Raw genomic sequence first — 27,037 nt, forward strand, 5'->3', positions numbered from 1 at the left:
GGTCGCTGGCTTGAGCAAGGGGTCACTTGGTCTGCTGTAGTCCCCCCCCCCCCCACAAGGCACACGTGAGAAAACAATCAATGAACAGCTAAGGTGCCACAAGAAAGAATTGATGCTTCTCATCTCTCTCCCTTCCTGTCTTGTCTGTCCCTGTGTGTCTCTCTGTCACACACACACACAAATTGTTTTCAGTTGAGAAAGCAATACATGTACATGGTAAAGAAATACAACGTGTAGTATGGTATACTTCATCCCTAGTTCTCCTTCCCACAGTTAACCACTTTAACTTCTGACTATTTCTACCTCTTACCAATATGTGTACTGTGCTTGTTTCTTGCTATTTCAGTATTTGTTGACTCCTGATAATGATGAATTTGACATAATGAGAAGAAGTATTTGCAGTGTTCACAGGGTCCTGAAATTGTGTTAACTTTGGGATCCAGGACTAGGAGCATCCAAAGCTTACTTAATTAGTGTCTAGGCTAAATAAAGAAGTTAGCAATGGTGTGTTCAAGAGAAAACAAATGTGAAAATAAAACAAAAGCAAGAGAGTTAAACGTAATTGAGGAAAATCGGGTAATTTCATGGAAAATACTGTTGATTTAAATAGGTCTCTTTTTATAAGTTTTCTTAGGCTGTATAAAGGGAGAAAGTAACTTCCTTAACACTATGTATACTCTTCAGTCATTGTCCATTTTTGCTGCCTCAAGGTGAAGATGTAGAAAAAGTTTTGGATGAATGGAAGGAGTATAAAATGGGAGTACCGACATATGGTGCAATTATTCTTGATGAGACACTTGAAAATGTGAGTGTAATAAAATGAAGGATTTTTAGTGAAATGGTGATCATCCTAATAAAATATGTACTCTCTAAATATCCTAAATTGAGGTTTTAAAGTACACTAGATTTTTAGTGCTAAAAGGCCAAATTTTGTCTGCATTCTGTTTCTTAAAATTTTATACATTGTAGTATGGCTTATGGTAATGGAGTGCCCCTTCATTGTTGAATAAATACTTTTAAATGGGCAGAATGTTTTCAGACTAGTAGTATAATCATACTTATGGAGGATAATTAAACCAAGTACTATATCAAATTACTGATGATAACAGTTACTTGAAGTAAGGAGAAAAATACATTTGACTTTTAGAAAGGAGCATGGGAAAGCAAGACAAGTTTTATTTTTATCTCTGCTTGTTTTGTAGGTACTACTGGTTCAGGGGTACCTAGCAAAATCAGGCTGGGGGTTTCCAAAAGGAAAAGTAAATAAAGAAGAAGCTCCTCATGATTGTGCTGCTAGAGAGGTGAGTTATCATGGTTGCTTCTTTTGTTCACATCTCTTCCTATAATTTCTTTCACTCTTTCTTACTGTGTTATCTCAAACTCTAGTGGAGGGGAAAGGATTGGATTTGGAATTGATAAAACATTTTGGCTGTTATAACCCTTGCTTCACGTTTACAGTCTTAGCTTCCCCACAAGGCACAATTTGAGCTTTTTAAAAAAATTTACATTTGCCTGGCCTGTGGTGGTGCAGTGGATAAAGTGTCAGTCTGGAACGCTGAGGTTGCCAGTTCGAAATCCTGGGCTTGCCTGTTTAGGGCACATGTGGGGGTTGCTGCTTCTTGCTCCCTTCCCTTTCTCTGTCTCTATACACAGGACCCGAGTTTCTTATTTGTGAGATGAAATTTAAAGTGGATAATTTTTAAAGTGTATTCTTAAAATTTTATTAAATCTCACCGGTCAACTGTATCCCACAGCAGTTTCTGAACTATAATACCCAGTTGTTGTCTTTATCACTTGCTTTGCATTAATTATATAGAACCTTGTAATAGATTGTGTACTGTGTTTTTATTTATCAATTTCTTATCATCATTATTATTTTTGACTCATTGTTTTCCTGCAGTAGTGTTCATTTCTTGGTTTAAGTTTGGGTGTAATTATAAGTGAGGGAAAACAGTTAAAATTTTTATAAACCATTAGTGATTATTTACCATATGAAAATCATGTGTGGTTATTTACTTTGGAGTAGGATGTGACAGAGAATTAAAAATGCTGCATTTTAACTTCAGTATGGAACAGCTTATTTAAATAAGTATTTGCAACATCTTTTTTTTTTTTCTTTTTTTTTTGTGTATTTTTCTGAAGCTGGAAATGGGGAGAGACAGTCAGACATGTGCCTGACTGGGATCCACCCGGCACGCCCACCAGGGGGCATCGCTCTGCCGTGACCAGAGCCACTCTAGCGCCTGGGGCAGAGGCCAAGGTGCCATCCCCAGCGTCCGGGCCATCTTTGCTCCAATGGAGCCTCGGCTACGGGAGGGGAAGAGAGAGACAGAGAGGAAGGAGAGGGGGAGGGGTGGAGAAGCAGATGGGCGCTTCTCCTGTGTGCCCTGGCCGGGAATCGAACCCGGAACTTCTACACGCCAGGCCGACGCTCTACCACTGAGCCAACCGGCCAGGGCCGCAACATCTTATAGACAAAGCTATTATATACTTACAAGTAAGGGTTTATGCACAATTCTTGAAATTGAAAGCTGTTTAGGGAACAGTTGAGGAATTGCCTCATGCTTTAAGAGCTTTCCCTTTTGTTTCTGTAGTTGTGTGTGTGTTATGTCCTGTTGAGTCAGCTCTGACTCCAGACGACTCTATGAATAAGTGATGTCCACCATGTCTTGTCCTCAACAGCTCTGTCCATCTCATATTTGGTCTTCCTCTCTTCCTGCTGCCTTCTGTTCCAAAGAACCCTGCCTTCTCATGGTAGCAGGAGATAAAATGGAGCAGGTGTAAAGTTTTCCCTTTTATGCCCTCAAACTTTGTAGTCCTCTTCTGAAAGGACAAAACAGGAACCATAGCATACTACTTAGAGGAGTTGATCTGTAGTCCTGTACGTGAAGTTGCACAAGTGCTATGGCAGAGACAGTTGTCCAGGTTCAGAAAAGACAATACATTAAGTGGAGTAACAAACTCAGGCTAAATAGAATGAGATCACCTGTCTGTAATTGAATCTTCTTGGGGGAAGTTGGAGGAAATCCGGTAAGTACACTTGTAAAACTGGAGCACCCTGTGCCCAACGGGTCTGTTTGTATCTACCGCCAGAACCCTCCTTCTGAGAAGTGTTACACACTATACTGTAGAGTCCAGATGATGCAGAATTAGGATGTTTGTGGTAAGAGAGGCAGTTAACCTGGGAACCGACGCTCCAGTTTTCATTTTGCGTCATCTTGTTTGTTCTCTGGTCTGGGATACTAACATAAAAGGTTGTCTTGTTCATGTGGTGCTAATTTCAGTTATGGCTGTACATTACCATAATTTGTAAGAAAGTAATAAAACTTATTCTTAGGGCTCGGGGAGTGAAAAAAACAGGGCTGTGGAGGATAGGGTGTAAGGATAATCTTGTGGGAGGATATAACCATTATGAAGGTTATCCATTTTACAGGCAAAGAACTGAAACAGAGCAGTTTATTAACATGCCCAAGGTCACATAGTGAGTAAGCAGCAGAACAGGGATGTGAAACATTGGTGGTGGGCTCTGGAGTCTAAATGTTCTTGACTACTACAATTTAGGCAGTTACGGAATGTTTGTAAGGGGTATTTCTAAACACACATATGCAGATGAGAACAGAAGGAATTGATGATTTTTAAGTATATATTTTCTAATAAGATTTACCTTTCTGATGTATAGCAATATGAATTTTTTTTGCTTTTGTTTTAGAGTTTTTGTCTTGCTCTGAGGAAAGCTCAGGTACCCTGAAGAACTGTACTCCTTTAACTTTAGGGAAAAAATTTTCACTTTGCTAATAAGAATTGATCCTAATTCCTAACCTTTCTGATGTAAATAACATCCTCTTTTAGTTGATAAAGGACCTTGTCACAGAAGGCTTGACTTTATATGAATTTTTAGGTTCGAATTTTTAAAGGCAAGTCTTTTGACTTTATTCCAACTTTAAATGCCTTCCTTTGTCATAGAGAAAAGTTTTGGTATTAAGGTAGAATATTGTTGTATTAGTCTACTCTTGCTGCCATAGACTGGATGATTTAAAGAAAAAATTTATTTCTCACTGTTCTGGAGGCTGGGAAATTCAAGATCAAGTTGTCTGCTGGTTCAGTTCCTGTTGAGACCTCTCATCCTGGCTTGCAGACAGCACCTCCTTACAGGCCCTATCTCCACAGATAGTCATAGTGGGGGTTAGGACTTCAACATAAGAACTTTGGAGAAACACAGTTCAGTCTAGAGCAGTTGCCATGTTTGAATGATGAAAGTATTTAGGTATAGAGTTGCAGTTTGTTGTTCTGCTGCTTGGTGGTGCTGCAGTATAATAGAATCAGCACCATTGGAGAAGAGGGGCCACTAGTGTTAAGTCTTAGCTGAAAACTAGATTGATTATTCTTTTTTTTTTTTTCTATAGTGAGAAACTGGGAGACAGAGAGATAGACTCCCGTATGTGTCCGGCCTGGATCCACCCGGCATGCCCACCAGGGGTCAGTGCTCCACTCATCTGAGGCTTAGCTCCATTGCATCTGGAGCCATTCTAGCGCCTGAGGTGGAAGCCATAGAGCCATCCTCCAGCGCCCAGGCCAACTTTGCTCCAGTGGAGCTTTGGCTGCTGGAGGGGAGGAGAGAGAGAGGAAGGAAAGGAGGAAGGAAGGATGGAGAAGCAGATGGGCGCTTATCCTGTGTGCCCTGGCTGGGAATCGAACCTGGGACTTCCACACACAGGGCCAACGCTCTACCACTGAGCCAACCAGCCAGGGCCTGATAGTCTGTTCTTTTTAGGAGTTTATGTTAGTAGCACATTGTTTCTTTTAATTTTCACCTTATTAACTCATAAGGAGAGATTTCTAATTTTCAGCTCCATTTGTTAGACTGATGTCTTAAGCACTTTTTCTTTTCAAGTTAGGCTGTACTAACGTACATGGATGATTACCCTTCTATTAAGTTACTAATATTTTAACTTGGTTATTAAAGCATTTTATTTTGGTTTACTATAGTTATATTGTTATTTATTTTACCATACATGGCCATCCAGCAGTGTTTCAATCCTCAGTAGCAGAATTTGACACCTCCCATAAGTGCTGTGTGTAGGCTGAGCTTAGAGAACAGGGGCCAACAGCCTTCTCAGGGAGAAAAGGTTGGAATGATTGTCAGTAGAGAGCTAATGTCCGTCTTAATTAGTAATTTCCAGTCTTCTTTGATTTTTTTGGTTCGCCTTTGTTAACTGGATTATTTCTGGTCATTTTCTTTTTTTTTTCCTTTTTTCTTTTTTTTGTGGCAGAGACAGAGTCAGAGAGAAGGACAGATAGGGACAGACAGACAGGAAGGGAGAGAGATGGGAAACTTCAGTTCTTTGTTGCGGCTCCTTAGTTGTTCATTGATTGATTTCTCATATGTGCCTTGACCAGGAGGCTTCAGCAGACCGTGTAACCCCTTGCTTGAGCCAGCGACTTTGGGCTCAAGCTGGTGAGCCTTGCTCAAAACCGATGAGCCCGCGCTCAAGCTGGAGACCTTGGGGTCTCGAACTTGGGTCTTCCGCATCCCAGTCTGATGCTCTGTCCACTGCGCCACCGCCTGGTTAGGCTCTGTTCACTTTTATTCGGTGAAATAGATTGAGGGCAAAAATGAAAAATGTTTTCTAGGTATTGTTGTCAGTTGTGGTAACAAATGATACTAGGCAGTTTACCTTTGGTTTCAAAATTTCATATTATTGCTGCTTACTTGGCAAAACAATGTATTTTATTGTAATGAAGTTGACTATATATTTATATGATTTTGTCTTTGTAAAATTCGTACAGAGGAACTATTGGTTGGCTTATTTCTAGCTCTTCCTGTAGACTTAAAGGACATATAGGTAGAGGATTTCATTTTTCTATTCTGGTGCTCTTTGGTTAGCACTTTTTTATATCTTAGTAGGGATTCTTTTTTTTAATTAAATTTATTTTTTAATTGAATTTACTGGGGTGACACTGGTTAACTTAATTTACAGGTTTTAGGTGCTCAATTCTATGATCCATCTCTGTACACCATATTGTGTGTTCATCCCCCCCACGTTAAATCTTTGTCCATCACCATTTATCCCCCTCTACCCTTCTTAATCTCTCCCACCCAGCAGTCACCACACTGTCTTGTTTAGTTAGGAATTTTTATCTGATGTTATCTGAGAAGTTAATGCTACTCTCTGTGCCAGGGCAGTTAACTGTGTATCACTACAAGAATGGATTTGATTCACAGAACGTGTGGTATTAAAATTTTTGTCATTGGTGCCTGTACATGTGAGTTATTTAGAAAATTTCCTGGGAAATATTTCATGACAGTGAATACCTGATTTTAAAGGCAAATCTGTCTTTATCACTTTTAGAATCGAGAGGTTATGTCTGTTAACTTTGTTCTAAGTTTGGTTGCACAGAGTTTAAAGCTGCCTGTGTTAGTATTGAAGACCTTTATATTTTGCCTCATATATATCACTTCTGCCCATATAATTTTTCAGCTATAACCATTCCCAGGTATCTAAATGGAGCGCTTTTTTCTTATCTGGTAAACTACTATTCGTCTTTAGGTCCTAGCTCAAGTGTAGCCAGCAGAACAGGAATGCTGTCCATGACAGCCTTCCAAAGGTGACCACCTCAGCTCTCCCACCTTCCACCCAGGACTGAGTCAGGCACCCTGATTCTGGACTGAAATAGCACCACCTGCCTTTTGACACATATATCATACTACAGTTATTTTTTCCTTTTTAGACTGATTCCTTAAAGACAGTGCTTTACTAGGATAGTATGCACCAATTGTTAAGCTCACAGTATGTATTTGAAAAGAACTAAAAACAAAGAAAGAAAAGAACTCAATATTAATTACATGTGACTCCTAAAAAAGTATACTAGAGTGAGGTAATTTCAAGCATGGAAAAAAAAAATAGATTCACCTATTAATATTTTGCCGTGTTTGCTTTATTTTGATATATGTGTGTGTGGTTTTTATTATTGTTGAATAACTTAGGAGTAAATTGAGACATAATGCCCCTTAAACCCCCTTATTGTTTCTGCATGGAAATTTTAAGAACTAGCAAGTTCTCTTATGTAATTACCAAGTGTAGTTATCAAATTCAGGAATGTAACATTGATAGGTGCTGTCATCTTATGGGGGGTTCTTACTCAGATACTAAGTGTCCCATTGTAGTGCTTTTCAGCAGTCTCGACCTCCTCTCCACTCAGTAACCCATTCAGGCTCATGCATTTTACAGTTTGTAACATAAAAGTAACAGACTCTGTTCATAAGGAATTTAGATAATAGTTTATTTTTAGCATAGTTTCTAATTATTATTATACTGACTTACCTGACTATACTTATTTCTGATTATAAGGTATTGTTAAAGAAGGGAGCTAAAGGGAATAACTGTAAAAACAGAATTAAGAACCATACAGGGTGGGGCAAAGTAGTAGGTTTACAGTTGTGAGTACATGAAACAGTTTATTTATTTATTATTATTTATTCATTATTATTTTTCATATGAACAACTGTAAACCTGCGTTTGCTCCACCATGCATAAATATCATTTTTAAATTTTTTCTGTTGGCAGCTAAAAACCTAAATAGTACACAAATCTTAACAGTTTATCATTTCTGTGTATTTACATACCTGTAAAACCACCACCCTGATCAAGATATAAAGGATTTCTAGCACCTTAGATTCTTTCCTTTCCTTTTTTATTCAGTACCTATTTTTTCCTATACTTCCTGGAGGGAGACAACTGTTTAGAAAACTTAGGAGTGTATAGAAATTGTGATAGAAATGAGTTAGGTGTTCTGGAGGAACTAAATTGGCAGTCAGAGACTACACCTGATAGAATTACTGCTGTTCCTTTATTGAAGAAGGTAGGAAGAAGTACATGAACAGACCAGATAAAGAGGGAAGAGACAAAAACAATGGGTAGAAAGAGCTGCTCCCTCACCCATACCTTGTAAGAGATTCAGGCTTGTCCCACTGGTTGATTAGGAGATGCTAAAAATAGAGTGATGGGGAGAACTCCAGCGTAGAAGACCCACTGTAGTTTTTAGCTACTGAGAGTCCAAAGTCGTTTTGATTTTGGGGTGAAGTGAATAAGGACATTGTTAGAGTAATATGTTATTTAAAGGAGAACTTTAAGTCTAGAAGAGACCACTGTTGTGTTTTTTTGATTTTTTTTTTTTTTTTTTTTTTGTGACAGAAAGAGGGACAGATAGACAGGAAGGGAGAGAGATGAGAAGCATCAGTTCTTTGTTGCGGCACCTTAGTTCATTGATTGCTTTCTCATATATGCCTTGACCAGGGGCCTTCAGCAGACCGAATGACCCTTGCTCGAGCCAGTGACCTTGGGTCCAAGCTGGTGAGCTTTGCTCAAACCAGATGAGCCCATGCTCAAGCTGGAGACCTTGAGGTTTCAAACCTGGGTCCTCCCCGTCCCAGTCTGACACTATCCACTCTTGCCACCGCCTGGTCAGGCAGTTTAAATTTTAAACTGAAGTCCCATATTTAATCATGGTAAGCATGACTTCTTTGGTTGAAGAAAAGGTGAGGGTTAGATGCAACATTAATTCCTAAAATTTGTGTTCTCCCAGTTCTTCCTCTCCTAGCCTCTGAGGCATTACATAGGCAAGGCAGTTTTAGAACCATTAATCCAGTTCACTAGTTTTTAGTTCTTTCACGTGTATAACTCTCCCCAAATGTGGTTATAGCTGTACTTTTAAAGTCTGTCCATTTAAATGTTAGTATTGTTCACAATTCAATTTCATGTTTGAAAAATGGTTTTATTTTTGTAAGACAATTTTTTTTTTGGTATTTTTCTGAAGCTGGAAACGGGGAGAGACAGACAGACTCCCGCATGCGCCCGACCGGGATCCACCCGGCACGCCCACCAGGGACGAAGCTCTACCTACCAGGGGGCGATGCTCTGCCCCTCCGGGGCGTCGCTCTGGCGTGACCAGAGCTACTCTAGCGCCTGGGGCAGAGGCCAAGGAGCCATCCCCAGCGCCCGGGCCATCTTTGCTCCAATGGAGCCTTGGCTGCGGGAGGGGAAGAGAGAGACAGAGAGGAAGGAGGGGGTGGGGGTCGGGGTGGGGGTGGAGAAGCAAATGGGTGCTTCTCCTATGTGCCCTGGCCGGGAATCGAACCCGGGTCCCCCTCACGCCAGGCCGATGCTCTACCGCTGAGCCAACTGGCCAGGGCCTTGTAGGACATTTTAACGGGAGCTCAGTATACATAATAGATTTATAGATCCTGTGAATAAAATCCATATGTGGTCCCTGGTGATATACTTTCCACACATCGGGAACCACTGATGTATTTTAGCATCTTTTTTTTTTTTTTTTTTTTCATTTTTCTGAAGCTGGAATCAGGGAGAGACAGTCAGACAGACTCCCACATGCACCCGACCGGGATCCACCTGGCACGCCCACCAGGGGCGATGCTCTGCCCATCCTGGGCGTCGCCGTGTTGCGACCAGAGCCACTCTAGCGCCTGAGGTAGAGGCCACAGAGCCATCCCCAGCGCCCGGGCCATCTTTGCTCCAATGGAGCCTTGGCTGCGGGAGGGGAAGAGAGAGACAGAGAGGAAAGTGCGGCGGAGGGGTGGAGAAGCAAATGGGCACTTCTCCTATGTGCCCTGGCCGGGAATCGAACCCGGGTCCTCCGCACGCTAGGCCGACGCTCTACCGCTGAGCCAACCGGCCAGGGCTATTCTAGCATCTTAAGGTACTGGACCCAGTTACAATGTGTATGTAGGGATTTCTTCACACCAGTAAGCAATTTTTGAACATCAGCTGCATGTCCTATAATTCAGCTCAATTCTAACATGATGAACCCAGAAGTAGCATCATATTCCACAGGTTAAGGGCTCAATCCCAAAAGACTTCACTTCAAGGTTGTCACCTGTGATTCTGACCAACTGCCTATAGATTGAAGGTTCCAATGATCCCTTCCTTGGTTTTGATTAATTTGCTAGAGCAGCTCACAGAACTCAGAGAAACATTTTCTTACAAATCACTGGTTAATTAGAAAAGGCTATACCTCGGGAACAGCCAGAGTTAGAAGAGGCAGAGGGCAAGGTATGGGGAAAGGACATGCAGCTCCCGTGCTTTCTAGAGCACCACTCTCCTAGATCTCCACATGTTCAGCAACACGGAAGCCCTGGGAACTCTGTTTCTCATGTTTCTGTGGAGGCTTCGTGACTTAGGCATAGTTGACTAAATCCCTGGCCATTGATGAATGAGCTCAATCTCTAGCCTCTCCTTTCTGGAGAATTTCAACCCTCACTCACTTGGTTGGTTCTGGCAACCAGCCTCCATCCTCTCCTGTGGTTTAAAAATAACTTCATTATGGCTCTGGTCGCCGCAGAGCGATGCCCCGGAAGGGCAGAGCATCGCCCCCTGGTGGGCAGAGCATTGCCCCTGATGGGTGTGCCGGGTGGATCCCGGTCGGGCGCATGCGGGAGTCTGTCTGACTGTCTCTCCCCGTTTCCAGCTTCAGAAAAACACCCCCCCAAAAAAACCTTCATTAGCATAACAAAAGACACATTTACTGCTCTTATCGCTTAGGAAATACCAAGGGTTTTGAAACTGTACAGAAAGGGGGAGGAAGACTAAATAAATACATAATTCTTATTACAAATTACAATATCCAACATCCCCTTCATTGACTATATGAAGAAAAACTTAGGCTCAGATATGTAAACAGTTTTTCCCACAGTCAAACGGTTCAGGAAGGCAGAGATAAAACTAGACCAGAGGTAGTCAACCTTTTTATACCTACCACCCACTTTTGTATCTCTGTTAGTAGTAAAATTTTTTAACCGCTCACCGGTTCCACAGTAATGGTGATTTATAAAGTAGGGACAAAACTTTACTTTATAAAATTTATAAAGCGGAGTTACAGCAAGTTAAAGCATATAATAATAATTACCAAGTACTTTATTTCGGATTTTCGCTGTTTGGCAGAATAAATCTTTATAAAACAACTTACTATAGTTAAATCTATCTTTTTATTTATACTTTGGTTGCTCCGCCAGCGCCCACCATGAAAGCTGGAACGCCCACTAGTGGGTGGTAGGGACCAGGTTGATTACCACTGAACTAGACCCTTAAAACATAAGCAAATTTTAATGAACTGGAGATCTAACAGCAAAAATTGAAAATCATCTGAATTTATTATTTCCAGGTCTTTGAAGAAACTGGCTTTGATATCAAAGATTACATTTGTAAGGATGACTACATTGAACTTCGAATCAATGACCAGCTTGCTCGTTTGTACATCATTCCAGGAATTCCAAAAGATACAAAATTTAACCCGAAAACCAGAAGAGAAATTCGGGTATGAGATTGAAAGTAATTTCAGGTTGCTGAACAGTATCCCAATTCAGTGAAGTAGGAAATTGCTTTTAGAAACTCCTGTATTATAATTAATTAAATGTATTATTTTCTGCTTGTGTTGCAGAACATTGAGTGGTTCTCCATAGAGAAATTACCCTGTCATAGAAATGACATGACCCCAAAATCCAAACTTGGTTTGGCTCCTAACAAATTTTTTATGGCTATTCCCTTTATCAGGTATGTTCATATTTCTTAAAATAAAAATACTAACCATCATAATTCTGATACTCAGTTTCTTCATGTAGCCAAGTTTTAAAAGTGAATCCTTACTGTTTCTGTAGACCATTAAGGGACTGGCTCTCTCGAAGATTTGGAGATTCCTCAGACAGTGACAATGGATTTTCCTCAGCTAGTAGCACACCTGTTAAACCCACTGTGGAAAAATTGAGGTAAAGAAGTATATTCATAGGACTCTGACTTTCTGATAGTTTTTAATATAATAGTAACATTTTGCTTCTAAAGTTTGCAGAACTGCTAGATTCCTCTATAGGGACTGTTTTGTAACTGGTTTCACAGAACTTTTATTATTTTTTTTGAAGGGTTTTATTATGAAATGAAAAAGGTTATTTGGAATTGGGAAGGAGCTTCTGGGCACATTTTTAAAAAGTATACTAAAGGGGGTACCTACTCTTCAGATGGATAGATAAAAGTGGAAAAAAAACCTTCTGTGTGTGTTTCCACTGTTACTTCTCTGTTCCTATATTCTGCTTTAGAGATAATCGAGTTCCTGAAGATGGTTGATAGAGGATATGTTGAGATCTTTTTGTGTGTAGAGGATGAAGGATGCTGGTATATAATTTGTTCAGAAAGAACTGTGAAGACTTGGATGGGCCTCTTTTCTTTCCCTAGTATAGTGGTCGGCAAACTCATTAGTCAACAGAGCCAAATACCAACAGTACAACGATTGAAATTTCTTTTGAGAGCCAAATTTTTAAAACTTAAACTATATAGGTAGGTACATTTCTTATCGAGGGAGTGCCCGCACGTGGTATTTTGTGAAAGTGCCGCATGTGGCTTGCGAGCCGCAGTTTGCTGACCACTGCTCTAGTATATTATTAAGAGTGACTATTACATGGATGTAAACCACAAAGAACATTTTTAGTTGGAACATAATATGTAGTGTCTGAATCATAATTACAGAGTAGGCTGAGTAAATAATTTTGTTCAGTAAGCATATATATTTGCAATCAGCTTGTTAGAACCTTGCCTGTGTTAGGTTAAGAGAGTTGCTTTTGACATTTTTTTTAATTTAGGTGTTCTGTTTTTATCCTAGAGCTTCAAAAGTTAAACAGTAGAAGTAAACCACATCGACAGTGAATATATTTTAAACACATGACTATATTCCATTTTAGTTGGGTTTTATGAGGATAGGAGCTTGAACTAAATGTCATTTCTACCTTTTAGAATCTGTGGTTATAATCACCAAATTATATACCACTAGATACAAATGAAACAGTTTAAAAAATACAGAGTAGAGTGCAGTCAGTTTTGAAAAGATAGTAAAAAGTTATGAAATAGTGATATTTGAAAAAAATTATGTGACCGTTCATGTTTGGAAAAATCTATTATAGTATGATATGACACCCGTATCTTTTAGTCCTAGGGTATGTGGTCTTAGAGAGTAGAATAAGGAGATAATAAACCAGCTTCTTTAACCAAATTTGAGGTTTCTTATGGAGGATAGTATGTGTTTTTAGTATATAGACTAATGTCTGTAATGATGAGTTGAATTTTTTGAATTTCGTGTAAGAGTTGAGAGGCTAAAATTTTACTGTAATTTTTAAGAGAAAGGGGAAGACTTCTGAAATACTCCGTCTCATGATATATATAGTTCTTGAGGTTTGTGACTATTGTATTGTCATCTAAGTGGTACTGTAGAACATGTTTTTTTCTCTTGATTACAAACTAGTGCATGAGTACAATCTTTTATAATCGAATTCTTGCATAAGAATATGACAGGATCTTCATTTAATTTGCTCAGCCATTGTCTTCGGCCCCTTGTTTTTTGCTTTAGAGTATAGCTTATTTTTTCATATCTTATTCCAACATGGATGGGTCCATAACTGACCTGTGTAGAAACAGATTCTGTACTTTAAACATGCGGTAAAAATGTGAATTGTCTGCTTTTAAGAAGAAAAGTCCACTTATGTTTGTTTCAACTAAATTTAGGCAGAATTGCTTTCTTCACATTTTTAAAAGTTTAATTATTTAGAAGGTAGAGGTGGTATGGATAGTTTAGAAAAGTGTGGAATTAAACATAACATTCTTAATTCATTCAAGACATACTGAACACCAGACACTCCTTTGCATGTTGGATCTAGTAGACAAAGCAGACTTAAATTCCAGTAGGGGGCGATAGACAATAAATAAGGAAGTAAAATTTTTAGTCTCTAAAATAAGCTATCAAGGTGTTAAAAGACCTGTAAGTGAAAATTTTCTGACCTGATTTTTATTTTTTAAATTTTGGTTTAGTCGAACGAAATTCCGCCACAGTCAGCAGTTGTTTCCTGAAGGTTCTCCAGGTGACCAGTGGGTAAAGCACAGGCAGCCACTGCAGCAAAAGCCATATAATAATCATTCTGAAATGTCCGATCTTTTAAAAGCAAAGGTGAGTGATATATATTCAAAGAATTTCATAATTTTAGATCATTTGACTTGAATGTATCTGACTGAGGAGTGACAAAGTGAAAGACTATTATGTTTCTGATTTGTGATTTGAAGCAGGGCTGAGACTCTTAACATTTAAAATTTTGCTATAAATCCAGTATAGAAAGTAACAGATTAACATCTGACTTTGGTATATATACTACTATGAAAAGGTCATTACTGTGTTGTATTTCTAGTCTATGATTATTAGACAATTTATCCTTTTTTTTTTTTTTTTTTTAAACAGACGGCAAGAGTCAGAGAGAGAGGGATAGATAGGGACAGACAGACAGGAACAGAGAGTTGAGAAGCATCATCATTAGTTTTTCGTTGCGACACCTTAGTTGTTCATTGATTGCTTTCTCATATGTGCCTTGACTGTGGGGCTACAGCAGATCAAATAACTCCTTGCTCGAGCCAGCGACCTTGGTCCTAGGTGGTGAGCTTTGCTCAAACCGGTTGAGCCCGTGCTCAAGCTGGAGACCTCGGGGTCTCGAACCTGGGTCCTCCGCATCCCAGTCCGACGCTCTATCCACTGCACCACTGCCTGGTCAGGCTTTTTTTTTTTATTTTAATTTTTTAGTTACAGTTGGCATAAAATACTAGTTTCAGGTATGTAACAGTGATTATACAATTATATAACTTATAAAGTGGTCACCCTGATAAGTCTATGACTATTGAAGACCCTTTATACTATTTTCCATAGGGGCTGCACTAATTTGCAATCTCAATAACAGTGTATGAGGGCTTCTTTTTTTTGTACATCCTCTCCAATATCTATCTATCTGTCTATCTATCTATCTATCTATCTATCTATTGAGAGAGAGACAGATGGATAGTCAGGAAAGGGGAGAGATGAGAAGTATCAGCTTGTAGTTGTGTCACTTTAATTGTCCATTGATTGCTTCTTATATGTGCCTTGATTGGGGGGGGGGGTATCCAGCCAAGCCAGTGATCTGTTGCTCAAGCCGGTGACCTTTGGGCTCAAGCACCTTAGTTATTGAGTGCTTTCTCATATGTGCCTTGATTGGGGGGCTCCAGCTGGTGACCCTGCGCTCAAGCCGGTGAGCCTGTCTGTGCTCAAGCTGAATGAGGCTGTGTTCAGCTGGTGACCTTGGAGTTTGAACCTGGGACCTCAACATTCCAGGATGATACTTTATCCACTTTACCACCACAGGTCAGACTTACCTGGTCATTTTAAGGCTGCTGTTTTCTTCTTCTTCTTATTATTATTTTTTTTTTTTACAGAGACAGAGAGGGAGTCAGAGGGAGGGATAGACAGAGACAGACAGACAGGAACGGAGAGATGAGAAGCATCAATCATTAGTTTTTCATTGCGCATTGCGACACCTTAGTTGTTCATTGATTGCTTTCTCATACGTGCCTTGACCGCGGGCCTTCAGCAGACTGAGTAACCCCTTGCTGGAGCCAGCGACCTTGGGTCCAAGCTGGTGAGCTTTGCTCAAACCAGATGAGCTCACGCTCAAGCTGGCGACCTCCGGGTCTCGAACCTGGGTCTTCCGCATCCCAGTCCAACGCTCTATCCACTGCGCCACCGCCTGGTCAGGCAAGGCTGCTGTTTTCTTGATTATCTGTTTAGATGATGTATCCATTGATGTCATTGAGTTGTTAAAGTCTCTTCTTACTGTCTTGCTGTTGATCTGCACTTTATGTCTGTCAATATTTGTTTCATATATTTCGGTTCTCCTATGTTAATGTGTGAAAATGTTTACAGGGGTTATATTCTTTTATTGGATTGATCACTTCATCATTTTGAAGTATTAATCTTATTATAGCCTTTTAAAAAGTCTTAATAGCTTTTGCTTTGAAGTCTATTTTGTCTGATAAAGGTATTAGAACCCCAGCTTCTTTTTCTGTTTCCATTTGCATCCCTCAGGCTGTATATGTATTTTGACTTTAAGTGGGTCTCTTGTAGGTAGCATATGTTCCGTTCTTGTTTTCTTATCTCTTCAGCTACCCTATGTCCTTTTTTTTTTTGCACATGTGAGAGAGCCAGGGACACACAGACAGGAAGGGAGAAAGATGAGAAGCATCAATTCTTTGTTGTGGCACCTTAGTTATTGCGTGCTTTCTCATGTGCCTTGACTGGGGGCTCCAGCCAAGCCAGTGAACCTTTGCTCAAGTCAGTGACCATGGAGTCATGTCTCTGATCCCAGGCTCAAGCCATTGACCTTACGCTCAAGCTGGTGAGCTCGTCTCAAGCCATTGACTCTTGGGGTTACGAACCTGGGTCCTCTATGTCCCAGGCTGATGTTCTACCCACTGTGCCACTGCCTGGTCAGGTTATTCTATGTCTTCTGATTGGAGTAATTTGTGTACATTTAAAGTGATCAGTGATAGTTATGTAGTTGTGCCACTTTATTATATTTATCGTTTTTTCTTTTTTTTAAAGATTTTATTAATTGATTTTAGAGGAGGGAGGGAGAAAGAAAGGCAGGGGCGGGGAAGTAGCAGGAAGCATCAACTCATAATTGTTTCCAGGTCGACATTATCCACTGCACCATCATAGGTCAGGCAATCTATTTTTCTTCTAAAGGAAAAAAAAGGGTGGTTTGGTGATGATGAACTCCTTTAGCTTTTTCTTGTCTGAGGATTTTTTGTGTATGTGACAGACAGTGAGAGGGACAGACAGACAGGAAAAGAGAGAGATGAGAAGCATCAATTCTTTGTTGCAGCACCTTAGTTGTTCATTGATTGCTTTCTCATATGTGCTTTGACTGGGGGGGGGCTACAGCAGACCCAGTGACCCATTGCTCAAGCCAGCGACTTTGGGCTCAAGCTGGTGAGCCTTGCTTAAACCAGATGAGCCCATGGTCAAGCTGGCAACCTCGGGGTTTTGAACCTGGGCCCTCTGCGTCCCAGTCAGACACTTTATCCACTGCACCACCACCTAGTCAGGCTTGTCTGGGAATTTCTTTATCTCTTCCAGGGGTCGTCAAACTTTTTATAAAAACCGCCCACTTTTGCAGTGCTGGTCAACCTGGTCCCTTCCGTGCAACCAAACAGCGCTGCGATTGGCCCATCATGAAAGCTGGAACGCCCACTAGTGGGCGGTAGGGACCAGGTCTACTAGCCCTGCAAAAGTAGGCAGTTTTTATAAAAAGTTTGACGACCCCTGCGAGCAATCTTGATTGTAGGTTCTTGCTTTTCATCCCTTCTGGCCTGCAAAGTTTCTGTTGAGAAATCAATTGATAGTCTTGTGGGAGGTCCCTTGTACATATCTAACTGCTTTTAAGATTTTTTTTTTTGTCTTTAACTTTCATCATTTTTATTTATAATGTGTCTGGGTGTAGGCTTCTTTGGGTTCATCTTGTTGGGGACTGTGTGCGTCTTGGACCTGTGTGTCTATTTCCTTTGCCAGGTTAGATAAGTTTACAGTCATTATTTTAAATAAGTTTTTAATTCCTTGCTCTTTTCTCCTCTGGTACCCCTATGATGCAAATATTGTTGTCCCAGATGTCCCTTAAACTGTCCTCATCTTTAAAAAAATTTATTTTGGCCTGACCAGGCAGTGGCGCAGTGGATAGAGTGTCGGACTGGGATGCCGAGGACCCAGGTTCGAGACCCCGAGGTCGCCAGCTTGAGCGTGGGCTCATCTGGTTTGAGCAAAAGCTCACCAGCTTGGACTCAAGGTCACTGGCTTGAGCAAGGGGTCACTTGGTCTGCTGAAGGCCCCACAGTCAAGGCACATATGAGAAAGCAATCAATGAACAACTAAAGTGTCACAACAAAAAAGTAATGATTGATGCTTCTTATCTCTCTCTGTTCCTGTCTGTCTGCCCCTATCTATCCCTCACTCTGACTGTGTCTCTGTCTCAGTGGGAAAAAAAAAAAATTCTGTTGATTTTAGAGAGGAAAGGGGTGGGGAGAGAGAGAAAGAGAAACATCAATTTGCTGTTCCATTTAGTCATGCATTCTTTGGTTGATTCTTGTATGTGCTCTGACCCAGGATCAAACCCAGAACCTTGATGTATTGAGACAATGCTCTAACCCACTGAACTAACTGGTCAGGTGGTCAGGGCAAACTCCTTATTTTTAAAAATTCTTTTTTCTTTACATTGTTCTGATTTGGTGTTTTTTGCCGATTTGATCTTCTGCCTCATTTAATGTGTTGATTACATCTAATGTATCCTTTGTGTCAGTATGTACTGTATTCTTCATTTCTATTTTTTTTATGGCTTCTATCTGGTTGTTGAAGTTCTCATTTATTTTTCTCTGTTCACTGAACATACTTATTACCAATGTTTTGAATTCTATGGTAGCTTGTTTGCATCCATTTTGTTTAGAATTTTTTCTGGAGTTTTCTCCTGTTCTTTCATTTGGAACTTGTTTCTTTGTCACCTTTCTTTGGCAGCCTCCCTGAGTTTGTTTCTATGTATTAGGTAGAGCTGCTTCGTCTCTCAGCTGTGGCAGAGGGTCTTTATGTAGTAGGTGTTCTGTGGATTCCAGTGGTGCAGTCTCCCTGGTCAGGTGGCCCAGGAGTATCCCTTATGTGGGTTGTGTGTGCTCTCGTTGCAGTTGAGCCTTGACTGATGTTGGCACATCGGTGGGTAGGATTGACTCGGAGTGCTAGGCTGTGAGGCCTCGCCATGACTGCAGTGGATGAGCTGGTGGAGTCGGCTTTAACAGGGCTCTGCCTGCCAACTCTGTGTTTTGGGTGTGTTGATATGGTCACCTCTTAGGAGCTACAAAGAGATGTGTGGGGTTTTTGTTCTTGTTTTTTTGCCTGTGTTGGGCTTTGAAGTGCCTGGGAGCGGTGATGCTGTGCTCTCTGCCATTGCTACTGGCTCTGGGCACTTAGCAAGAGCTGAAGGGTATGCTGAGGGCAGCTGCTGCTCTTTTGGGGTTTGTGAACCTTTGAGCGTTTTTAGGAAAGTGTGTCATGCAGATGAGGCAGGCTGCTTGTGTGGAAAAGCCACTGAAAAGGAGTGCGTGATCTGGGTGGGGTCTTGGAATCATGCTGGTGGACGGATCAGTGTTAGCCCCTTCACGGAGAGCTCAGGTCTGGCACCGGTCAGAGGGTGAGGGTTTAACAGAGGAACAGTGGCATCTGCCAGCACTATCAGGAGAGCTGATCTCATGCTTGCTCCTCTGTCCTCACCCTGAAGCTAGTCATTTTAGTTCCTCCCCTTGTCCCTGGCACTTTTCTAGCTGCTGCCTCAGTGCTGAAGCTCAGAGTGAGTGAGTGAGAGTATGAGTGTGAGTGAGTCTTTGCTCAGGCCTATAAGATCTTCAGTGCCTCAGTCTCTAGTAGGCTGTGTCCTTCTCAGACACAATCCCTGTGGCTTTTTATAGCCAGGCGTTATGGGAACTTCTCTGCCTTGCATTGGTGACCCGGGCTGGGGAGCACATTGTGGGGCTAGGCCTCCGTGCTCCTCAGGGTACCTCTGCAGCCAAGATACTGCTTTCATTTTGTTTGTTTGTTGTTTTTTTTAGATTTTATCTATTTTATAGAGAGAGGAGAGAGGGGGGAGCAAGAGGTATCAACACATAGTTGCATCACTTTAGTTGTTCACCACTTGCCCGTTTCTTGTGCCTTGACCGGGCAACTAAGCTCTGTTTTGAACTGGTGACCTCAGTGTTCCAGGTCGAAGCTCTATCCACTGTGCCACTACAGGCCAGGCTCTCTTTTGTTTTTTTAATCACCACACCATGGTTGTGGGATCTGCTTATTCTGCATCTCAGCCCCTCCTTCCAGTCTTGGTGTGGTTTCTTTATATAGTTAGTTAAAGCTTAGTTTTCAGGTGTTTCTCAGGGATTTCTTTTTTAAAGTTTTATTGATATTTATTTATTTATTTATTTATTGCATTTTTCTGAAGCTGGAAATGGAGAGGCAGTCAGACAGACTCCCGCATGCGCCCAACCGGGATCCACCCAGCACGCCCACCAGGGGGCGATGCTCTGCCCATTGCGGGGGGGGGGGGTGTCGCTCTGTTGCGACCAGAGCCACTCTAGTGCCTGAGTCAGAGGCCACAGAGCCATCCTCAGCGCCCGGGCCATCTTTGCTCCAATGGAACCTTGGCTGCGGAAGGGGAAGGGAGAGACAGAGAGGAAGGAGAGGGGGAGGGGTGGAGAAGCAGAAGGGCGCCTCTACTGTGTGCCCCGGCCAGGATTCAAACCCGGGACTCCTGCATGCCAGGCCGATGTTCTACCACTGAGCCAACCGGCCAGGGCCTTTTTTTTTTTTTTTTTTTTTTTTTAAGAGAGAGAAAGGCGGGCTAGGGAGGAGCTGAAAGCATCAACTTTTAGTAGTTGCTTCTCCCTTGTGCTTTGACCCACCGGGCAAGCCCAGGGATTCAAATCAGCAACTTCAGCATTGCAGGTTGACGCTTTATCCACTGTGCCACCACAGGTCAGGCTTTTTTTTTTCTTTTTTAAAGTGAAAGATAAGTGGACAGGCAGGAGGAGAGAGCTAAGAAGCATCAACTCATAGTTGTGGCACTTCAGTTGTTCATTGATTGCTTATATGTGCCCTGATCGGGTGCAGGAGGTATGGGGGGTCCAACTGAGCCAGTGACCTTTGGGCTCAAGATCATCATGGTGATGATCTTGTGCTCAAGCCTAATGAGCCCACATTCAAGCCGGAGACCTGGGGTTGCGAACCTGGGTCCTCAGTGTTTTAGGTTAACACACTATCCACTTCACAACCAGTTGGGCAGTGATGGTTGTTTTATAAGTTGTAATTTTGATATGGTCATGGGAGAAGGTTAATACAGTGTTTACCTTTTCTACCATGTTGCCTGGAAATCCTCTATTCTACTCTGAATGGACATTTGGTTATTTCCAGTTAGGGGTTTTTACAAATAATACTGTTAGGAATTTTTTTTTTTTTAAGGTGAGAGGAGGAGAGACAGTGAGGACTCCCGCATGCTTCCTGATTGGGAGCCACCCAGCAACCCCTTCTGAGGCTGATGGCTTGAGAGTACTAAGCTATTTTTAGTGCCTGAGGCTGATGCACTCAAATGGAGCTATCTATTCTAGTGCCCAGGGCTGCACTCAAACCAGTTGAGCCGCTGGCTAGGGGAGCAGAGCTTGGGTTGGGGGGAAAAAGACAGTTACTTCTCCTTTGTGCCCTGACTAGGTATCAAACCCAGGATGCTCTATCCACTGAGTCACCAGCCGGGGCTTGTTATGAATGTTGATGTGTGTGTGTCTTGTTTTTTTTTTTTTGTATTTTTCTGAAGTTGGAAATGGGGAGGCAGTCAGACAGATTCCCGCATGCGCCTGACCGGGATCCACCTGGCACGCCCACTGGGGGGCGATGCTCTGTTGCAACCAGAGCCACTCTAGCGCCTGAGGCAGAGGCCACAGAGCCATCCTTGGTGCCCAGGCAAACTTTGTTCCAATGGAACCTTGGCTGTGGGAGGGGAAGAGAGAGACGGAGAGGGGGAGGGGTGGAGAAGCAGATGGGCGCTTCTCCTGTGTGCCCTGGCTGGGAATCGAACCCGGGACTCCTGCACACCAGGCAGACGCTCTACCACTGAACCAACCGGCCAGGGCTTGTGTGTGTCTTTTGATGAACATACACATTCTTTTGGGTCTGTATAACTGACAGAATTGTTGGATCACTGAATATGGCTATGTTCTTGGGTATATACTGCAAACCAGGAGTCCCCAAACTTTTTACACAGGGGGCCAGTTCACTGTTCCTCAGACTGTTGGGAGGGCTGCCACATACAGTGCTCCTCTCACTGACCACCAATGAAAAAGGTGCCCCTTCTGGAAGTGCGGAGGGGGCCAGATAAATGGCCTCGGGGCCGCATGCAGCCCGCAGGCTGTAGTTTGGGCACGCCTGCTGCCAAAATATTCTCAAATAATTTATATCCCTAGCAAAATATATGAGAATTCCAGTTGTGCTATATCCTTACTAATGCTTGCTATTATTTTAACCATCCATTTTGGTGCCACTTTATTTTCATTCTTTTAAAAAATAACACTAGATTTATCAAAATTAAACACTTTTGTGCATCAGAATACACCATCAAAAGAGTATAAAGATAATCTACAGAGTAGGTATATTTATAAATCATTTACCGGCTAGATATCCAAATATATATAAAGAACTCCTAAACTCAATAGCAAAAAAACCCACCAAAAAAAGAACTTAACCCAATTTAAAAAATCGGCGAACATCCTGACCAGGTGATGCAGTGATAGAGCATTGACCTGGGACACTGAGGACCCAGGTTTGAAATTCTGAGGTCTCTGGCTTGAACACAGGATGAGCTGCAGGGTCACTGACTTGAGCATGGGATCGTAGACATGAATGCATGGTTACTGGCTTAAGCTCAAGGTCACTGGTTTGTGCAAGGAGTCACTGGCTTGGCTGAAGCCCTCAGTCAAGGCACATATGAGAAAGCAATCAATGAGCAACTAAAGTGCCACAACTATGAGTTGATGCTTCTCATCTCTCCCTTCTGGTCTGTGTACCCCCCTCCCCCCCAAAAAAAGAAAAAAATGGGCAGACAACTTGAATAGACATTTTTCAAAAAAAAAAAAACCCCAACCAAAACCAGTATATATTTATGTATATACACACACACAACACACACACATACAAATGGCTAATAAGCACATGAAAAGATACCTAGCATCATTTGTGAGCAGAGAAATGCAAATCAAAACTACAGAGAGATACCATGTCATACCCATTAGGATGAGTATAATAAAGAAAATGGAAAATAACAAGGATGACAAGAAACTCTCATGCATTGCTGCTGGGAATGTAAAATGGTACAGCTTCCATGGAAAACACTTGAGTATCTTCAAAGAGTTAAATCTAGAATTACCATATGACCCAGCAATTCTACTCCTCGGCATATACTCAAAAGAATTGAAAACAGAGACAAACCAGTCCTAAACAGAGGTCTTAGCTCCCAGCTGAGGAGGGACTCAAAAAAATAATTTGTGTACTAGTGTTCATAGTAGCATTCCTCTCTCCCTCCCCCCTCCCTCCCTTTCTTTCCCTCTCCCTCCCTTTCCCTCTCCCTCCCTGTCCCCCTCTTCCTCCCTGTCCCCCTCTCTCCCTCTTTCCCTCTCTCCCCTCTCCTCTTTCCCTCCTTCCTTCTCTCTCCCTCTCTTTCCTCTTTCCCCCTCTCTCTTCTCCCTCTCTCTGTCTTTCTCCCTCCTCCCTCTTCCTCCTTCCCCTTCCTTCCTTCTTCCCCTTCCTTTCTACCTTTCTCCCTTTCTCCCTCTGTGATTGTTTAGGTTTTAGGTCTAAACTTAGAGATAATGAGCCAAATTTTTAAAACATCACAGTCTTATTTATTTTATAAAATGAGAATATTAATTTTAAAATGCTATTTATTAATAATTTAAAGCAGATTATAGGCTAACAGTTGATCACATCTGCATATTTCACACTCTAAGAGCTGTCTGTGGCCACTCTACCTCAGCATTTCCTCCCAGAGAGCTTTTCTTTGACAGTCACATAAGTTTTTCAAACTCACTCCTTTCCCCATCCCATCGTCTTTTAACTCATGCCTTGGAAACAAAATCTGGAAGCAAATGTGGCACAAGGCAAGAGGTGTGGAAAGATTCCTAGGGACCTTGCTTTGTGAAAAACTATCTTCTATAAGAAAAAGTACTGATCAGGTATGGTTCCCCAGTTTTTTAGGAAGATTTTGGGGTGTGCTTTGCTAAACTCTTGATTCAGCCCAGCTTATCAGATTTCATCGGCGATACAGTCTTTGGTCCTGTTACATTTTACTATAGGTGTTTTTTTTTTTAATTTTATTTATTCATTTTAGAGAGGAGAGAGAGAGACAGAGAGAGAGAGAAGAGAGAGAGACAGGGGGGAGGAGCAGGAAGCATCAACTTCCATATGTGTCTTGACCAGGCAAGCCCAGGGTTTTGAACTGGCGACCTCAGCATTTCCAGGTCAACGCTTTATCCACTGCACCACCACAGGTCAGGCCATTTTACTATAGGTTTAACATTTTATTTTCATTGCAAAACAGAATCAAAATATGAGGGGAAATGGCAGAAAACAGTATCAAGACTCACCTAATCAAAAGAAAAGAACAAATGGGATCCACAGCCAGCCAGCCAAGCAGCAGAATTTCTTGATGGTAAGGATTACTCTTCTCATGCTTAGCAGAGTGTTCCCCGCCTTTAAGAGTGGGGTAAAGGCATTGTCAAGGCAAATCAATTGGTAGAATTTTTATGGCATGCAACTGCAGTTTGTCCACGAAAAATTTTTTCAGCTACTTTCAATTACAGGTTGTAGCATTGATTTAATTGTACATCTAATGCTTGCTTTTTTTTATGTAAACAGTTACTTAAATTAATTTTTAGTACTATGAAAACTGTGTAATCAACCCTGCTCTCTAGATCCAGTCCTTGGCTATTCAGTCTATATTTTTATTAATAGTCTATATTATTTTAATGAAGTTCAAAGTTTGAAAGAATATTACAATATTTTTTTTCTTCAAGTTGCTAGAATTTAAAAAATTAAAAGTTAAATTCAGCCATCATTTTCTAATTAAATTAGGCCCGAGACAAATACTGTGAGCATTCAAGGGAGTTGACTTCCATTCTTTTAGTCTCTGCTTCTGAAAGCAATTCATAACTAATGGCCTTATCTTTTCTGAGAGCCCTGTTATTTGTATGTTGAATTGTTTTATTGTAGCCTCATCTATTTTTCTTTCTTTGACAGTGGGTAATAATAGTAATTTTAAATTTTTAGCAAAATATTTTACCTGAATTACGTGCTGTCCCTAACTTGGGGCTTACTGAGTTCACTAGCAAAGACATGTTAACAATCAGTTTACTGTTAGATTACTTGCCGTTTACTATACTACTCACAAAAATTAGGGAATATTTTATTGCTTCATATTCATTTTGAAATACCCCTAATTTTTGTGAGCAGTATATTACTATTTTTCTTGTCAGATTGGCAAAGATGAAGAGATACTCACTTGTGTATTGTTTTAGTGTAATGACAACACTTAAAAATTACTAATTGGTAAAACCTTCTAGAGAGTAGTATGGCTATATAGAAAGTCTGAAAAACTTCTTGTCTTGGTTCCATAGGAGAGAAATTTAAAGAATATTCACCTTATTACTCTTTAACAATGAAAATCTAGAAAATATGTAAATATCAAGAAGATAAAATTAAATGCAGTATTATAGATCTGTGTAATAAACTACCATGTGGTCATTAAAATTGATGGTATAGATTTGTATTTATTGAAAAAGAAATATGTTCACAGTATTGCATTTTAAAAGTAGGTATTGCCTCATTGATAATAAGTAAAGTAACTAGAAATAGTATATTTTGTATGTTTGTTTATAGAAATGTGAAAAAAAACTTCATCCACGAAAACTTCAGGATCATTTTGAAACAGGCAAGTCATTTTCTTTTTAAAATCTGCCTCATGGGATTAGGTTTTGGCCTTATCTTGATTTTACTGTAGTGTGAGGTAAACTACAACAGATAAGCAGAAAGAGTTGCATGTCTGGAGAGAGTTCATGTGTGTGGTCAAGTTCTCTTTTATATACAATTGGCTAAAATGCATTTATTTAAATGGTCAGGGTGAGATTATTTGCCCTTTCAATGTGCTTTTTATTTTCTAAATGTCAAGCCGTAGTGCTGTGGATGAATATTGCAGATAAATAATTGCTTAAGGGTTAAAGCGGAGGTAGTAGAACCAAGTATTGTGAAAGTAAGGGGACCTCATTCTGTGTGTGTGTAGAATATACGTGAGGGTGCACTGGTTCAGAAGGAGGAGCATTCCCCCTTTGGGTGATAGTGATTCACTTTTTAAGGTTTTACTAAGGGTAGCTGTTAGTAAAATGACATTTGGAACTTTTCCATCCTCAGAGTTGGTGTAATCTGATTGGAAAGTAATGCTGTTGAATATAGAAAGCTCTTTGGTAATACTGATTTAATTTGGAGGTACAGTAGACTTTTTCCTTAGGTGCTATTTTGAATTTTATGAAATTCCCTGTGCAGTTAGATATGCATTTATTCACTATCTAATGTAATGCTTTCATATAAAAAGTCTAAGAAATGAAAAGCATTATAATCATTTTTTGGAGTACTGTCTATGATTTAAGCAAGATAAAAGTTATTTTGGAAGAGATGTTTTAACCATAATGTGGAAAGTTACGGTTAGACATGAAGAAGCAGGAACTATCATTAATTTGGTATAGGTAAGTTACGGGGGTAGACATTCTCTTAGGATTTTTCTGGCCACCTTGGCTGGTAGGGATGAGATAGGCTGATGATTTAAAGTATGTAAGTTCAGAAACATTATTTCACAAAAGCTTTAAAAAGTCTATATTTGGGAACATTAAAAAAGGGCACACTATATACTTTTTTGCTTAGTTGGACATGATATTAGATATATAAAATTTTGAGTTATCTTGAGAAGGAAGTATAAAAGGAAGCTTTGTCCTGGGAAACCTCGTTTCAGACTTTTTGCTTCAGCTTCTTGGTGTCTATTCCAAATACAACTTTCCTAGTCAGATTCCTTCTCTACTTCAAACAGAAAGAACCTTGGTTAAGTTGGTGCTTTGTTGCACTGTGGTTTTGAACAATTACTTTTCTTTAGGTTGATACATTCCCTGAAGATGGGTAAGCTCCAAATAAAGCTTCAACTTTATTTTTCTAGAATTGGAATCTTCACAAATCATACATTGTACTTTTAACCTTATAAGCTTATATTTTGATTTCTGTCAAGAAGCTCCCATTATTTTGGCACAGAATATAAAAACTGGAGGTAAGCAAAGGTGTGCCCATATTTAAAAACAAGTGAATATTAAGGGTCTTCAAATGCTAGATTAAATGTTTGTGTGGAGACAAGGAATAACAGATTAGAAATTCAGAATTCAGTTGAGTTTAGGGAAAGGAAAATATCTTGGTGGTTCAATTTAGTTTAGATTTAGATTGTGGGAGATAAAAATATGCTGTACCTGATGAATTCTTGTATGACAAAAGGTGAAGGGCAATGTTTTATTTCTTACGCAGTTACTGAACT

General features: G+C 40.7%; 2 protein-coding genes across 3 annotated transcripts in view; one reads left to right on the forward strand and one right to left on the reverse strand.

Annotated features, from left to right (window-relative positions):
* The window catches only part of LOC136334176 (uncharacterized), a 399,355-nt gene that overhangs the window by 179,118 nt on the left and 193,200 nt on the right, over positions 1-27,037 (reverse strand). The window lies entirely within an intron of this gene.
* The window catches only part of DCP2 (decapping mRNA 2), a 54,180-nt gene that overhangs the window by 26,955 nt on the left and 188 nt on the right, over positions 1-27,037 (forward strand). For both annotated transcript variants that reach the window (XM_066274070.1, XM_066274069.1), the window contains 8 exons: positions 678-805; positions 1,203-1,301; positions 11,176-11,328; positions 11,452-11,564; positions 11,669-11,776; positions 13,860-13,995; positions 24,014-24,124; positions 25,351-25,402. In XM_066274070.1, coding sequence (XP_066130167.1) covers positions 678-805; positions 1,203-1,301; positions 11,176-11,328; positions 11,452-11,564; positions 11,669-11,776; positions 13,860-13,995; positions 24,014-24,124; positions 25,351-25,402 — 900 coding nt within the window. The remainder of the gene's footprint in view (positions 1-677; positions 806-1,202; positions 1,302-11,175; positions 11,329-11,451; positions 11,565-11,668; positions 11,777-13,859; positions 13,996-24,013; positions 24,125-25,350; positions 25,403-27,037) is intronic.

Source organism: Saccopteryx bilineata, chromosome 4 (assembly GCF_036850765.1).
Source record: "Saccopteryx bilineata isolate mSacBil1 chromosome 4, mSacBil1_pri_phased_curated, whole genome shotgun sequence".
NCBI lineage: Eukaryota > Metazoa > Chordata > Mammalia > Chiroptera > Emballonuridae > Saccopteryx > Saccopteryx bilineata.